Source organism: Theropithecus gelada, chromosome 2 (assembly GCF_003255815.1).
Source record: "Theropithecus gelada isolate Dixy chromosome 2, Tgel_1.0, whole genome shotgun sequence".
NCBI classification, from domain to species: domain Eukaryota; kingdom Metazoa; phylum Chordata; class Mammalia; order Primates; family Cercopithecidae; genus Theropithecus; species Theropithecus gelada.
The window spans coordinates 162893610-162910127 of NC_037669.1; the positions used below are offsets into that span (position 1 = coordinate 162893610).

General features: G+C 38.7%; 1 protein-coding gene across 8 annotated transcripts in view; it reads left to right on the forward strand.

Annotated features, from left to right (window-relative positions):
- The window catches only part of OXNAD1 (oxidoreductase NAD binding domain containing 1), a 91212-nt gene that overhangs the window by 28895 nt on the left and 45799 nt on the right, over positions 1 to 16518 (forward strand). For 6 of the 8 annotated variants that reach the window (XR_003118055.1, XR_003118056.1, XM_025375073.1 and 3 more), the window contains 4 exons: positions 3738 to 3879; positions 10455 to 10697; positions 11467 to 11575; positions 12239 to 12419. Coding sequence is in view for 6 of the 8 variants with exons in the window: in XM_025375073.1 (XP_025230858.1) it covers positions 3738 to 3879; positions 10455 to 10697; positions 11467 to 11575; positions 12239 to 12393 (649 nt within the window). In the remaining 2 variants the exon portion in view is untranslated. Of the gene's footprint in view, positions 1 to 3737; positions 3880 to 10454; positions 10698 to 11466; positions 11576 to 12238; positions 14914 to 16518 lie in introns of those variants that run through there. The other 2 variants (XM_025375070.1, XM_025375067.1) reach the window with 1 other exon arrangement.

Below are 16518 nucleotides of genomic sequence, written 5' to 3' on the forward strand. Positions count from 1 at the left end.
ATGTGGTTAGAAGAAAAGAAGGAAACGTTAAGACTTGTGTAACTCAAAGGCCATATCAGCCTATTAATTCTGTCAAATGCTAGTGGGAGAGTTTTTGTTGCTTTTCTTGCCACTTTTTTCATACTTTTTAAAACTTAAAAAGACTGTCATGTTGAGATATATTCATATAAAATTCAGACATTTAAAGTGTACAATTCAGAGGTTTTAGTATATTAACAGAGTGTGCACCTATCAGCGCAATCACGTTTAGAACATTTTTACCCAGAAAGAAACTCTGTAATGATTATTATTCATTCCCCATCCTCCTGCCTGGCTTAGATGACCACTAATCTATTTTGTCTCTGTGGATTTGTCTCTTATGGACATTTTATACCAGTGGAATCATACAGTACAGCGTGTGGTCTTTTTGTGATTTGCTTCTTTCACTTAACATGATTTCAGGGTTCATCTGTGTTGTAGCCTATATCAGTACTTCATTCCATTGTATGAATATGCCACATTTTGTTTATATCTTCATCAGCTGATGGACATTTAGATTGTTTCCACTTTGGGGCTATTGTGAATAATGCTGCCATGAACATTCATATATAAGTTTTTGAGTGGATATATAGGTTCACCTATCTTGGGTCTAAACCTAGGCGTGGAATTGTTGGGTCATATGCTAACTGTGTTTAACATTTTCAGGCACTACTAAATTGTTTTCTAGAGTGGCTGTGCCATTTTACATTCCCACCAGCAATGTGTAAGTGTTCCCATTTCTCCAGACCCTAACACTATTGTTTGTCTCTTTGATTATAGCCATCCAAGTGGGTGTGAAGTGGCAGCTCATTATGATTTTGACTTACATTGCACTAATGACTATTGATGTTGAACATCTCTTGATGTGCTTATTAGCGATTTATATATCTTCTTTGAAGAAATATTAAAAGTATTTTGCCCATTTTTTATTTGGTTATCTCTTTATTACTGAGTTGTAAGAGTTCTCTATATAATCTGAATACAACTACCTTAATATTAATAGATACACTATTTAAAAATATTTTTTCCCATTATGTAGATTGTCGTCTTAACTTTCTCTCTCTCTCTTTTTTTTTTTTTTTTTAAGATGGAGTCTCACTCTGTCACCCAGGCTGGAGTGCAGTGGCATGATCTCAGTTCACTGCTACCTCTGCCTCCCAGGTTCAAGTGATTCTCCTACCCCAGCCTCCCAAGTAGCTGGGACTACAGGTGTGTGTGCCACCGTGCCCAGCTAATTTTTGTTATTTTTAGTAGATATGGGGTTTTACCATGTTGGCCAAGCTGGTCTCAAACTCTTGACCTCAGGTGATCTGCCCACCTCGGCCTCCCAGATTGCTGGGATTTGTATAGGCATGAGCCACTGTGCCCGGCCCTGACTTTCTTGATAATAACATTTGTAGCACAGAGTGTTAAATTTTGATGAAATCTGTTTCTCTATTTTTTTCCCAACCTTTTTGGTTTGGGGTCATATCTAAGAAGCCATTGCCATGAAGTTTTACTCCTGTGTTTTCTTCTAAGAGTTTATTATTTTAGCTCTTACATTTAAGTTTCTACTCTATTTTGACGTAATTTTTGTATATGGTGTGAGATAGTGGTCCAAATTCATTCTTTGTATGTGGTTATGCCGTTCTCCCAGTGCCACTGTTGAGTAGACTGTTCTTTTGCCATTAAATTGCTTTGGCACTCTTGTCAAAAATCAATTCACCATGAATTTAAGGCTTTATTTCTGGACATTCCGTTCTTTTCCATTGATCTCCATGTCTATCCTTATGTCAATACAACAGTGTCTTCATTACTGCAGCTTTGTAGTAACTTGAAATCAGGACGTGTGAGTCCTACAAATGTAAACTTCTTTTTCAAGATTGTTTTGATGATTATGGGTTCCTAAAATTTCCATATGAATTTTATGATCAACTTGTCAATTTCTACAATGAAATCACCTGGGGTTTTAGTAGGTATTGCATTGAATCTGTGGATCAATTTGAGGAGTATTGCCATCTTAGCAATATTAAGTCTTCCATGCCATGAACATGGGATATGCTTCCATTTACTTAGATCTTTAATTTTTTTCCAGTGGTGTTTTATAGTTTTTATTGTGTCTTACACTTATTTTGTTAAATTTATTCCCAGTTATTTTATTCTTTTTTATGCTATTATAAGTGTAATTGGTTTTCTAAATTTCACATTTGGATTGTTCATTGCTAGTGTATAGAGATACAGTTGATTTTTGTCTGTTGATCTTGTATCCTGCAAACTTATTTGAATTTATTAGTTCTAATATCTTTTTAGTGAATACATTAGTATTTTCTATATATGATAGCATACCATCTGCAGCTTCCACCTCTGCAATCTGAATGCCTTTTATTTCATTTTCTTGTTTACTTACTTTGGCTAGAACCCCTAGTACAATGTTGAGTTGGAGTGGTAAAAATAGACATCCTTATCTTGTTTTTCTTGGGGGAAACTTTCAGCCTTTCACCAGTAAGTAGGATGTTTGTTGTTCTGAATACCTTTTATTTCATTTTCTTGTTTACTCACCTTGGCTAGAACCTCTAGTACAATGTTGAGTTGGAGTGGTGAAAAGTAGACATCCTTATCTTGTTTCTCTTAGAGGGGAACCTTTCAGCATTTCACCATTAAGTAGGATGTTAGCTATAGGTCTTTTGTAGATGCCCTATATCAGGTTGAGAAAGTTCCCAATTATTCCTAATTTGTTGAGTATTTTTGTTATGAAAAAGTGTTGGATTTTGTCAGATGTCTTTTCTCTTGACTACTGAGATGATCATGTGGGTTTTGTCATTTATTCTACTGAGTGGTGTATTATATTTATTTATTTTCAAATGTTAAACCAACCTTGTATTCCTGGAATTTTTGTACCTAAATTCAGAAGGGATACTGGTCTGTAGTTTTCTTTCAATGTCTTTGTCTGGCTTTGGTATGGGGGTAATACTGGCCTCATAAAATGAGTGGGGAAGTGTTCTCTTCTGTTTTTGGAATAGATTTTGAAGGATTAGTATTAATTTTTAAATGTCTGATAGAACTTACCAGGATGCCATCTGGACTTGAGCCTTTCTTTTTTTTTTTTTTCTTGATACGGAGTTTCGCTCTTGTTGCTCAGGCTAGAGTGCAGTGGCACAATCTCGGCTCACTGCTTCTGCCTCCCAGGTTCAAGTGATTCTCCTGCCTCAGCTTCCCAAGTAGCTGGGATTACAGGCATGCGCCCCTATGCCTGGCTAATATTTTGTATTTTTTTTAGTAGAGATGGGGTTTCACCATGTTGGTCAGGCTGGTCTCAAACTCCTGACCTCAGGGGATCCACCTACTTTGGCCTCCCAAAGTGCAGGGATTACAGGCGTGAGCCACCACGCCTGGCCTGAGCCTGAGCTTTTCTTTGTGGGAAGTTTTAAAAATTATTAACTCAATCCTTTAACTTGTTAGGGGTCTGCTCAGATTTTCTTTCTTCTTGAGTCAAATTTGGTAGTTTATGTCATTTTAGGAATTTGTGCATTTCATGTAAGTTAGCTAATTTTTTGGCATATAGTTGTTCATAGAATTCCTTTATAATTCTTTTTATTTCTGTAAGCCTTTGTGATGATGTCTCCTCTTTTATTCTTGATTTTAGTAATTTTTTCAGTCTATTAAAGGTTTATCAATTTTGTTTAACTTACCAATTTTTAAAATGGCTTCAACAATAATCATTTATTTGGCTTTCCTTTTAGGGTTGATTTTTTTATTCCAGGAGTCTCTGTGGTTGGTGGGTTTTCAATATGCTCCAGTCCCAGACTGCTAGAACAAGAGAGAATGATAGAATTGGCAGTGAAATATACAAACCACCCTCCTGCCCTCTGGGTTCACAATACGGTAAGCAAACTGCCTGTTTAAACTCGATGATCTGGGAATCTCTGCCACCCACAAAATTTGTGTTAAGTTCATTCGATTCACCTAAGAAACCTGGGCTTGAATAAAAGGGTACATGCCCACAAAGAACTTCTAAGAAAGGTCAAAGAAATTTTGATGCATTAAGTATGAATCAGAGACTTTGGGACCTGGAAATATTTTCTGGGTCACCAAACGGTATTCAGTTGAATACTGCTTTAGAATTAAAATATTTTAGACAAGTTCTAAAAAGTTGGCTCTCTGTGTCATATAAATGGTAAATCTATAAATCAGATTATTTTGTCTTAACCATCCTAAATAAAGGGAATTAAATTATTCTGTCATTTTTGGAGGGGAAACTATCTGATTACATAGTACTGCTTCTTCCCAGAGGTGAGCACAGCTAAATCCATGGTGCCATTGCCTCTCCGTTTCAGTTTCTGGAAAGCTCTTCACTTGGGATTCTGAGAGAGAATCCAATTTGACTGCTGTTAATAACTCTTACTTCACCACAGGGCTCAACACAATCCTAAAGAAGCTGCCTGTCATTACCTACTAGAACGCTGATAACAAAGAATGAGCTCAGAACAGATCAGTTACTTGTTGTCTTAGTTTTTGACCCTTCTATCCTTTTCACTTTTTGCCTTTTCTATCCTTTTCCTTTCACTTCCTCTTCTTTACAAGAGTGTCTTCTGTATTTACCAACAACCTCTATCCCATCCCAGGCATTTTCTTACCTTATTTACCAAAAACACATAGCAGTACAAATATGGCTTCAAAAACAGCATTTTCCTGTTTCCTGGAAATCATTGAGAATCAACAAAGGAAAAAGAAAACAAAAACTCTATTTTCAGCAAAACTTGGAAACACACTCTAGTATATTTTTAAACGTTGCAGAGAATTTTGGGGTTTCTGTAGGAACCACATGGAAATAAGTAGAGGAGAGAGGCCAAGAATAGCAAATTTCATAGAGCACCAACAAAAATACATGAGGGAGTGGGGTGGGAGTTATAGCTCTTGTCTGCGAAAGAGGGTATGGAAACACAGTTGAGTTTTGTGGCTGTAGAAGGCCCACCCAGACGCAGCAAGGTTCAGTTAGGAGAGAAAGCATGCAAAGAATCACACAGACAAACCATGTTTGTAGGAACTAATATGTCCTGTAGTAGCTGAAGAGAGCTTTTGTGTTGTGAAAACCAGCTAGCTTAGGATGCTCTCTGGCCCGTCCCCCAATATGGGACCCTCTTGCAAACAGTCCAAAAAAAAGCTCAGTTCATTTCAATCCCACGAAAGAAATCAAGACATGAGTAAATAGAGAGATGTACTGTGTTCATAGATTGGAAAACTCACCATAGTAAAGAAGTCAGTTCTCCTTAAATTGATTTATAGATTTAATATAACACTAATCAGAATCTCAACAGGATTTTTTATAGATATGGACAAAGTGATTTTAAAATTTGTATGGAACGAAAAAGGAGCTAGGATAGCTAAAACGATTTTGAAAAAGAAGAATAAAGTGAGAAGAATCACATTAATCAAATAAGACTAAGATAAAGCTACAGCATTCAAAACAGTATGGTATTGGTGAAAGGAGAGACACATCAAACAATGTAACAAAATAAAGAGTTCAGAAATAGACTGACATATATGGTCACTTAATTTTTGACAAAGGTGCTAGATTCAGTGGAAAAATTGAATGGCAAAAGGATAACCTTTTCAACAAATAGTTCAGGAACAATTTTGCATCTAGATGCAAAAAACAACCTTCAACCTAAACGTAAACCTCATGCTTTATATTCAAAATTAACTCAAAATGGGTTGTAGATCTAAATGTAAAACATGGTACTATAAAAGTTCTGGAAGAAAACAGGAGATATTTGGAACTTGAGAGTAGATAAAATTCTTAAGCACAATACCAAAAGCAAGATCCATCAAAGAAAAGATTGATGATAGGACATGGTCAAAATTAAAACTTTTTCTACAAAAGGCATTTAACACAATTTAAAACCAAGCTACAGACTGGGAGAAAATATTTACAAATCAGATATCTAACAAAGGGCTTGAATTTAGAATATATAAAGAAATCTCAAAAGTCAACAAAAAGAAAACAAGCAACATGATTTTTTTAAATGGACAAAGGATTGAATAAACATTTCACTAAAAAAGGATATGAGGATGGCAAATAAGCAATGAAAGGTATTCAAACATCATTAACCCTGAGGGAAATGTAAATTAAAACTATATGTGGTGGGATACCACTACAGATCTAGTCCAGTGTCTAAAATTAAAAATATTGACAATACCAAGTACTGGCAAGGATGTGGAGCAACTGGAACTCTCATATATTGCTTATATTGCTAGTGGGAATGCAAAATAGTGCAGCCAATCTGGAAAACATTTTAAGTTTTGTATAAAGTTAAACATACACTTAACATATGATCCAGCATTACAACTTCTGAGTGTCTTAGAGAAATGAAGGCTATGTTTATATAAAAGCATAACATGAATATTTATAGCAGTTCTACTCATAATTATTTAAAACTTTTAGAAACAACCCAAATGTCCCTCAGCAGGTGAATGGATAACCTGTGATATATTCATACAAGAGATGAATTATTGATGCACACAACAATGTGGGCGAATCTCAGAGGCTTTCTGTTGAATGCAAGGAGGCAGTCCCAAAAGGTTACATACTGTAAAATCCCATTTTTATCACATTCTGGAAGACATAGATATAATGATGGGAAACAAATCAATGGTTGACTGGGGTTGAGATGACTGTAAAAGTAGGATCTATAGCACAGGGGAATAATTTTCAGGGGGTGATGGAACTAGCATATGTTTTGATTTTGATGGTTGTTACTCAGATCTATATGTGTGTTAAAATTTATAGAACCGTATACCAAAAGAAAAAGATTTCTGTTAGGGAAATTTTAAAAATTTTTTAAAAATGTGCAGGAGCAACACAATATATTCTTGTGGTTTACACATCAAGTTATGTCTGTCCAGGATAACCCCCAGATGCCTGTGTAGGCATTTCCATTGTAAATGTACCCTATCACATTTTTACCCTGCAACCTTCTGAGTCTCTGTCAGTGTGGCCTCAGCTGCCTCATTCCTTTTTGGATTCTCTGTGGATTTTCCATTCATTACTGGCTCTAGGCTGCTCCTAGAGGTGCTAAAATATGCTGCTGGGGTGAGAGCAATGAGGTGTCCACATGCCCTTGCTCAGAGTTGAAATAAGCATAGCCATCCCAGCTCCTAGTGCCATGAACATCTCCCCATCCTCCCTGTTATCCTTAGCTTCTCAGGCAACCTGGCCTGGTCCCGGTCCACAGCTTCCTGCTTGGTTTCATGCCTCCATTGGCATTTCAGTGAAGGAACTTATTCTTACAGGCTGTGGAAAATCTCACAGTGATATTGCTTCAATGCCCATCCTAATTCTAGTGCCTGCTCTACTCTACCCAGTGGGAGTTGCAGACAGCCTTTATGAAGTCAGATTTTTCTTGGAACTGTTTTCAGGTGGCTATTTTCCTCCTGAGGATTTGTCTTATTAAGCCATTATAGTGGACAATGGAGGCGCGTGAGTGTCTGGGTGGCAGCAGGCTGCACCGTTGAGACATGGAATGAAGTGCCATAAACGTCTTCCTTTATTTTATCTGCTTTGGCTCAAGCTCTTGGCAGAGTAAAGGGTTCTAGACAGCTATTGTGTGCTTAGCTCCAGTTGCTGTGGAAAGGTTGTTTATTTCACGAGTAGAAAATCTATACCAAAATTAGATACATTGCTGTGTAATTGAAGGTAATGTCCTTTTACTCACGTACATATTACAGTATACAGTACTTTGAGTCTTGTGTTCATGTTACTCTTGCAGTTTTTATTAATCAACAAAAAGACAAAGGTGGCTTTTAATTCTTCCCAGGTGCTACCAAATCAGAAGAAAGACCTCCCGAAGATTATTTTGTGTCAAGATAAGACAGGCTTCTTGAGTATTATCTTCCCCTGGGGCACATTTTCTTGCCAACTTTAGAGTTGAAAATACTCTGGTTTCTAAAAACAGTAACCTAGAGGCTTTCTTTGTTGTCATTACTAAGCATGCCAGAGATGGCCATTGGAGAAAATTATTTCAGTCTCTTTCACTCTGATTCTTATAGATAAAGAGAGAACTGCACAGGCAAGCAAGAGAGGGAGGGAAGGAGGATATAGGAGATGAAATTCATTGTCATCATTAGGCAGAGCTTCTTGTATCTTAAATTCTATTTTTGAGACTTGAAAGAATATTTTAAAGCACTTTGGTAGCCACTGTGGCAATTCCGAGATTTTAGTTATTCCTAACTGAATGTTCCCTTGCTGCTAATTTCTTTTGTCAAAAATGAAAACCCACTTATCACCATTCATGTAAAAATCTCCCACATATTTAAAATAGTTAAGTTCAGACATTTTTCCCCGAGAGAAAGGGTATCCATTCATTTAACAATTCTTTACCAAAAAAGACATGTTTTTGTGAATTCAAATAATTTTCATTTTTCTTAGATATTCTCTAAATTTAACTCATCTTTAACTTGCAGAGCCCAAATGAAATTCATGTCCAGAAGTACTTACTGCTCACCTGACATGCAAGGTGCCAAGGTGTGAATGCTAAGGGTCTGGTTCTCAAAAAGCATGTGATAAGTTATTACTTCTTAGGAGGGCATTCATTTAGTTGATTTATGCCAGGAACGTGTAATGGGAGAAACCTACGCTCTTAATGTAAGTTTCTTGATTCCTGGAATCTGTTTTTTAGTGACAGAAGCAGGAAGCTGGTATCGCCAGCACTTTTTCTTTTGTGACAGCTGCAACGACCAAAATTCCTTCTTAGAGCTGGATACTAGCGAGTTCCCCCTACTGTGAGTCAGTCCATGTTCAGACCAACCCTGTGAGATGGGCAGTGCAGGTGCTGGCACCCATTTTCCAGGAGTGGCAGCAGAGGCTTAGAATTTAAGGGACTTGCTGGATTTCATAGGGACCATGATTAAAATTCAGTCTTGACTCCTAGATCAGTGGTTTTTTTCCAAACAAGGGGTTATCAACTCTGTCAGATCCAATGCCCCTTTCTAGAACTGTCCTGAAATGAATATCATAGTTAATGTAATGTACCCATAGTTTTTTTTTAATAACATAATTCTCTAACCGTAATACAAAGGAGAAATAAACGAAAGTGATCCATAATCAAAGAATATGTATTTTAAAATACAAATGGTTAGGCAGATCTAACTTGAAGACAGAATGAAGTAATCAGATGCCATTCCTAAACATAGAATCACCATGAATACACTGTCTACAGATGCAGATGATAAAGATGTGTTGTGTGGGTGACACATGTCACTAACTGGAATGTGGTTTTCCAGAACAGGGAAATGCTTGGTCAAGTTCTGAACACAACAAAGTGCAGTCTACGTTGTGGCTACTGAGTTTATTTGTAAAATGAGCTAGGGTCTAGTCTCAGATCATTATAAACCAGTTTTCACCTATAAGAACGTCTTTTGGGCCATTCACAAGTCATTGTGCAGGACAGTCTTGTGCATTGTAGATAATGGTGTGCTGGCAAACCAGCTATGTGAATTTATCTGAGTTGTGTCGTTTGCTGATTTCTGTGCTGTAAGTACTCCTACAATGGCTGATTTCAAACTACCAGTAGAAACTTTCTTAGAAAATTCCTGTAGAATTGACCACCAGCTTAGTAGGAGCCAGCTCTGGGAAACCATGAATTTTGTAGGATCTCTGGCGTCTCTGGCCCTGCCCTCTAAATGCCAGTTGGATTCCCCAAATCATTGTGACAATAAAAAATGTCATCACAAGTTTCCCAAACACGTTCATCAGAAGCAGTAGTATCCCCACTGAGAAAACCAGTACATTCAACTCTGATGGTATTTCAGGCATAAGTGACCTCACCAAATAGTAGGTGCTTTTATCTAGATAGGTCTATGTGATACTCCCTGGTACGAAGCCTCTGGCTGCCTGTTCTTGTTTCTCTAGGGAGAAGGGAACAGCACTGAACAGTATTGCAGGGCTGGTCTAAGCCTGTAGAGCTGGTCTGGCTTTGCCTTACTGAGGATCAAGAGGGAGCACCAGTACTTACACTTTTCAGCCTTGATGAACCCAGGGTAGGCAGTCTAGTGACATTTGCCACATCCTGTTTCTCAGCTTTGGTTAGAACACAGAAACACAACTCAGATGAAGGAGACCCGTGCTTCAGAGCTGTCCCCTGCCTTTGAGTCCATTGCCTCTTTCCTCAATCCAGTTCCTCGCCTAAGAGGTTAACAAATGGTAAAATCACTGAAGCACATCTCCTTTTCTCAGTATTGGAATGGCTGTTCATTATGGATTATGAAGGTGGATTAGCCTATGGCCTATAAAATGAGCAAGTGGAATTAATTCACAGGGCCTCGGGAAAATTCGGAGCAAACTATAAAAATAGTCCTAAACACTGATAATACGGGAGATAGACCCAGTTTTATTAAAGTAGAACCTTTGGTTTAAGACCTGTGCTACAAAAGACTAAAAGATCTTTTCTTTCCTGCCTTAGTGTACACTTGACTCAGAAGTGGCTGTGAGAGTGGGTGGAGAGTTCTTCTTTGACCCTCAGCCTGCGGATGCCTCTAGAAACCTCGTGTTGATTGCAGGAGGAGTCGGAATTAACCCTCTGCTTTCCATCCTGCGGCACGCAGCAGATCTCCTCAGAGAGCGGGCAAACAAAAGAAGTGGATATGAGATAGGAACAATAAAACTATTCTACAGTGCAAAAAATACCAGCGAACTCCTGTTTAAGGTAAAGGAGATATAGCTTGTGTAAGCAAACTTGTGTAGTGGTATTAATTGTTCATGAAAGTTTTTTCTCTAGGTTCTGTTTTCTCTGCAAAGGTTCAAACAAAAGGCTTGGCAAGGTTTAATCATGCTCAAATGAGAACTAACCAACACACCTTACCCAAGACAAGTGAAACTGCTAATGTTGAGCGGGCCACCAGTTAAGTGACAGGAAAGGGTAGGTTTTGGTGGGATGGAATCTGGAGGTTAGATGAACAGAAAAGTCACAAGGGTCCTGAGATTCCAGTCAAGAGACCTACAGCGTACTGGTGTATCACAGGGGTAGGTAAGACTTAGGCAGTTTGGACCCAGCTGGGTAAATGAAACCCCCGTCAGTTGCATCTGTTTAAACTAAGTGCATTTGATGAAGAAAGCTTTCACTGGGGATTGCTTTGCAGCTGCAGGAATGAACAAAAGAACAGAAACAGTTAAAGACACAACTGTGGTCAGTGAAACTGCTGCTTAATTGCCAATGCTTGAGAAAAAGGAAAAAGAAAAAACTCCCGGAGAGTTGGTAATATGCTTGTTAGCATATTCAGATTTCAATTAAAGCCAAATAGCCCTCTGTAGTCTGAATGCTCTGGCCTGCTAGGCTGCAAACAATGTCTCTCTAAGTAGAGAGCAAGAGCAGCAGACGTGTGCAGAATGGGAGTCGAGGTTCAGCCTCAGTGGTTGTGCACATCTGTTTTGATTTTTAAAAATTGTAGTGTGACCAAATATGTTTGACATTCCAGAAAAATATCCTTGATTTAGTAAATGAATTTCCTGAGAAGATTGCATGCAGTTTGCATGTTACAAAACAGACTACACAAATCAGTGCAGAACTCAAGCCGTACATCACGGGTGAGTCCCCTAAAGATATTTTGACTATCTCCATGCAGTTATTTGATGGACACACCAGTTGGTTGAGCGTAGATGCTTTATTGTTGGAAGTTGCTGGCTGGGAATGTCACTATCTGGGGAATTGGGGTGACTCCTCCTGGAAAAACAGATATTTAGTTGGATTTACTCATTATATAGAGGTTTCCTGTTGCCTATGTTAAAAGTGTACTTTTCACACTTTTTAAGAGGCCTTTGCATCATCACTGTAGTATACTTACAAATAATTTATATTCCAGATTTGGCTGAATTGATTCCATTTGCCATTAATGGTCATTTAAACAACTTATAATTTCCTCTGAAAGGGTTTTTATAAAAACAGTTACTTCCTTTGCTGAAGGCAGTTTGTATCTCCATCAAAGACCACCAGTAAGCTAGCTGGCCCTTTCTGCAGAGTGCGTTACGATGAGCGTCCCACTTTGCTTGCTTAGGTTTAGGAAGCCTGGAGATGCACTCTGCTTAGGTCTGGCCCCAGAGGCCAACAGGAGCCGTCCTGTGAATGTCTTAAGAAGACTAGACTCACTGAGCTTGCACATAAACACTGTAGCTGAATTGTGGTTAGTCCTTCCTCATTTGCTGATACAACCATGTCTGGCTTAATTTGGTGTTTATTCTGGTTTTTGGTAGAAGGAAGAATAACGGAGAAGGAGATAAGAGATCATATTTCAAAAGAGACTTTGTTCTATATTTGTGGCCCACCTCCAATGACAGACTTTTTCTCCAAGCAACTGGAAAACCACCATGTATCCAAAGAACACATTTGCTTTGAGAAGTGGTGGTAGGAGGCAGACACAGAAAAGATAAAGAGGTGAGATCTACTCAGGAGATCTCCTGTCCTTTGTGGCATGATTAATTTTTTTTTATCTCTACTTGAGTTGTCTTATTTTTTAAGGCTGTAAATGTATTGACCAGCTGGATAAAAGCCAGCTGGCAGACTTAAATGATAAACTTTTTGCAAAGACCTCAGTGATCAAACTGTTTTTTACTATACTGATTTTCTTTTATTAACAACGATTTAATTGTCTCATGATGTACCATGATTGGTCAATATAGATTTTTCTTTTGTCTTTAGGTAAAAAAAAAAAATACATACTTATGTCTAATCATAGGAACATGTGATTTTGAGTGTAAAATGTGGGCTAGCTTTAAATTATTTGACAGCCATCTATATATCTTATGTTTAATAAAATTATAATTTAAGTACAATCTTAATTATTTTACTTTGAAAATTCTTTTTAATGCCTTTGTTTACTGTACTATGGCCTGCAGTCTTATTTGGTACATCAAAGTTAAGTTTGGACATGGAAAATTGTTAGGAAAACTGCTTTAGGGAGTTAAATATCCAGCATATTTGCTTTTTTGTTAATGAATATCGTAAGTGTGTATCCTGACTAATTGTTAGTTTCTTCTTAAATGAAACCCTTTCTGTGTCTTGGCTGTCTGCCTTAACGCTGTAGGAGGCAGCTTCTTGCTTGGGACAAAGGCATTGGTGGTGTGTTCCATGTTGAATCTGCCTTCAGTGCCTGGGCTGGCTGGCTATGGAAATGTACTTAGCATTGATTAGGGGGTAGAGAGCTGTTTCTAAATCCTGCTTTTTTACTTTTATTTCACTCATTTGCCAGAGTTGTTCTTGGCACCAGCAGCTCCTTAACATATAGTTGTTGAATGACTGAAAGAAAGCAACTAATGTTTTAACTCCTTGCTAAGTCTGAGATTGGGAGGCAGTCCCCTAGAGTGGATACAGAGAATGGTGGAGCCTCATTCCAAAGCTGCTCTGATGAAACTGCTAGAAAGCAGATTGTAGTTCTTTGTTTAGATTTTTAAAAATCCAAAAGAAGTCCTGACTGAGGCCAGGCCGTTCCTTTTATGACAAGTAGTCCTGGGCCCAAAGTTGCCTGCATAGAGATCACAGGAGGGTGAAGGGAGCCTGGGAAGAAGGACAGATGAGTGCTGGAGACCTAGGAGCTCCAGTTGAGATTCTGTTCTGGAGCTGATGAGAGAAGACAGGTTACCCTTTCTTATCTTTGTTATTGCAGGCCTCCCAGGGACTTCTGGGCTTGAACTCATATGATTCATGGGACCTGAAGATGACTCTAGCTTCTGCCCAGTTTTGAGTTTTGTCAAGTTTTAAGCAGAGATCATTTGTCAACCATTTTGATCCCAGATTTGAATTTGGGGAGGGAGGAGCCGTTGACCTGATGGGAATATCATAATCCATTCAAGGAAATGGTCATCAGTACCTCAGAGGTGAAGGAAATATGTGAAGCTCTGGGCCACTACAAGGAGCCCTGACTTATCAGTTGGCCCCAAAGTGCCTAGGATGAGGACATAGGAGCATGATGAGATGCAAGGATGTGGGATTATCAAGGGGCACTTCTACCAACTGGTGAAGGCAGTCGGCGGGGGAGGACACCTAAAGGTATGGGGAAAGTACGTAACCCAGGCCTCTCTGCGTCAGGAGTGGAGGTGCAAGGTGAGCATCTCCAGTGCAGCATGGGATGGGAGGATTGGGAGGTGTTGCCTGCTGCCTCTGTTTGACCAGCACCACGCTGGCTGTGTGTCTGCTGTTGTCAGAGAGCAAGGGTCACCTGTCCTGGAGATCCCAGCTCTGCCTGCCACCCTGTTGCTGACTCAGTATTGGCAAAATTGCTGAGATGGGCCTTTGCCTGGAGTGTTCATCCTTTCAGTACTATCATTCTGGTGCTAAGCGCTGAACAGCATTTTCTGGTCTGGTGGAGAATGTCCTCTTGCTCTTGTCTGCCAGGCCTGTCCTGATCTTTTTGGTACTTAAATTGAGCTAACTTCAGCCAGAATGACTTGGAATTCATAGTGTGGTGGCTCAGAGTATAGGCTCGAAAGCCCTTGAGCCAGATTGCCTAGGTTCAAATCTCACCTATACTACTTACTAGGTAGATGACCTTGAGTAAGTCACTTAACTGCTGTATGCCTCATTTAAAATTACACACTTAAAACTACATGTAAAAGGGAGATGGTACTGTGACCTACCTACAACCTGATAGGGCTGTTATGGGGATTGAAGGTGATTGTACATGTAAAGTGCTTAGCAAAACACTGCATGAGTGTATTGTCATTATTAATTTGCTATTCCTTGTCCTATTCAGAAAGGATTTCAAGAGGCTGGATGCCTTAGATGTGGTCTAACTTGAAACCTTCATGTGGGTGTGCATCTGTGTTGTTTATTGCTGTGCCAGGCACAAAATAGGTACTTCATTAATATTTGTTTCATGGGTGAAAGGGCCTGCTCAGAGTTGATGAGCTGGATTAAAGTGACTTCTTAAGGATCCTCTGGCTCTATGCCTTTGAAAAAAATGTTTCTTCTTTTGACATGAGACCCTTTCACAGCCTACTCAAGAGACTAGGTTAATCTGATATTTGTATCTTTCTCAAATTTTATTTATATTTTTTCAAACATACGACAAAGTAGAGATAGTAAAATGACTTCTCGTGCATCCATCACCCGGCTTCCATGACTAGCAGCATTCTGTTTTTGTCAGCGCTCAGCTTCTTTGTGGGGGTGTTCTTCTTGCTGGTGTGTTTTCAAGCAAAGCCTAGAAATTATATCATGTCACCTGTAAATTCTTCAGTATATATTTCTAACAGATACATCACCTCAGCACAACCACAATACTAGCATCATACCTAACACAAGTGACAATGATTCCTTAATACCCTCGAAGACCCTTCTGTGTTGTTTCCTCGTGGCCTCGTGGTTAATGTCTTTTAATGTCTTTTAAGTTTATTTTAATTAATGGCACACTCCTTACACTCCTACACATATACATGGACACTTTTTCCCCCCATGATTCATTTGTTAAAGAAACTGCCTTATTTGTTCTGTAGGCTTTCCCACGTTTTGAACCTGGCCTGCTGTATCCTCAGGGTGTTGCTTGATCCTCTCTCCTCTGTGTTTCATGTAAACTGGTAATTATATCTAGAAATTGTTTATATTCAGATTCAAGATTTTTTTTGCAAGCCTACATTATAAAGTGGTGTGCTTCCTATGGCATCACACGAGGCATATAATGTCTGTCCCACTTTTAATGCTGTTAAGATGGATCAGTGGTTTCAGCATTTGTCAGCCTGAATCATCCAATACAATGGTCTTCATCAAACTTTCACCTAATTGTTTTAGCAGCCATTGATCATTGCTGATAGCTATTTTTTCATTAAGGGTTAATTATCCATTTCTGTTATTCTTCCTGCATATATTGTCTGTGATTGCTCCATATAGAACTTTACCTCATCAGCTTTGATTCCCCTGAAATGAGTCTGTAAAGAAAAGGCAGGATTGATGCTTGATTTATTTCCTTTTATTTATCAGTTAGCATACTATGTGTTGGTGCCTTAGCAACCTTGAGACGACCAGTGAGATTATTTAAAGTATCATTATGAACTCATGGATTTTTATACATTTGATTGTTTTCATCCATTACAGTCAATTTGTTGATGTTCAGCATGTTTTAGGTCCCCCCCGTTGTGTCAGTGGTTCACATTCAATCATGGTGGTTGATGAGGTTCGGGGCTCTTAACATGTGCAAAAAGTTCTCTAATAAACAGGTAGGAGGAAAAGGAGATGAGTGTGGTGTTAAGCCTCCTGAAGAAAGTGTTTCACAGAGGATGGATTGGCTAGCTGTGTCATGCTGCTGATAGGACAGGAAAGATGAGGTCTGATGAGTGATCATTGAGTGGCCATTGATTTGGCAACTGGATGGTCATTGGTGATCTTGATAAGATGGATGGTGGGAGTGAAAACAGTGAAATAGGTTTAGGAGCAATTCAGAGGAAATCAATTATAATGAATATAGATAAATTTTTAAAGAGAAGAAAAAGATGGAATGGTAGCTGGAAAGGGAAGTGGGGTCAAGAGAACATTTATTGTACTCATT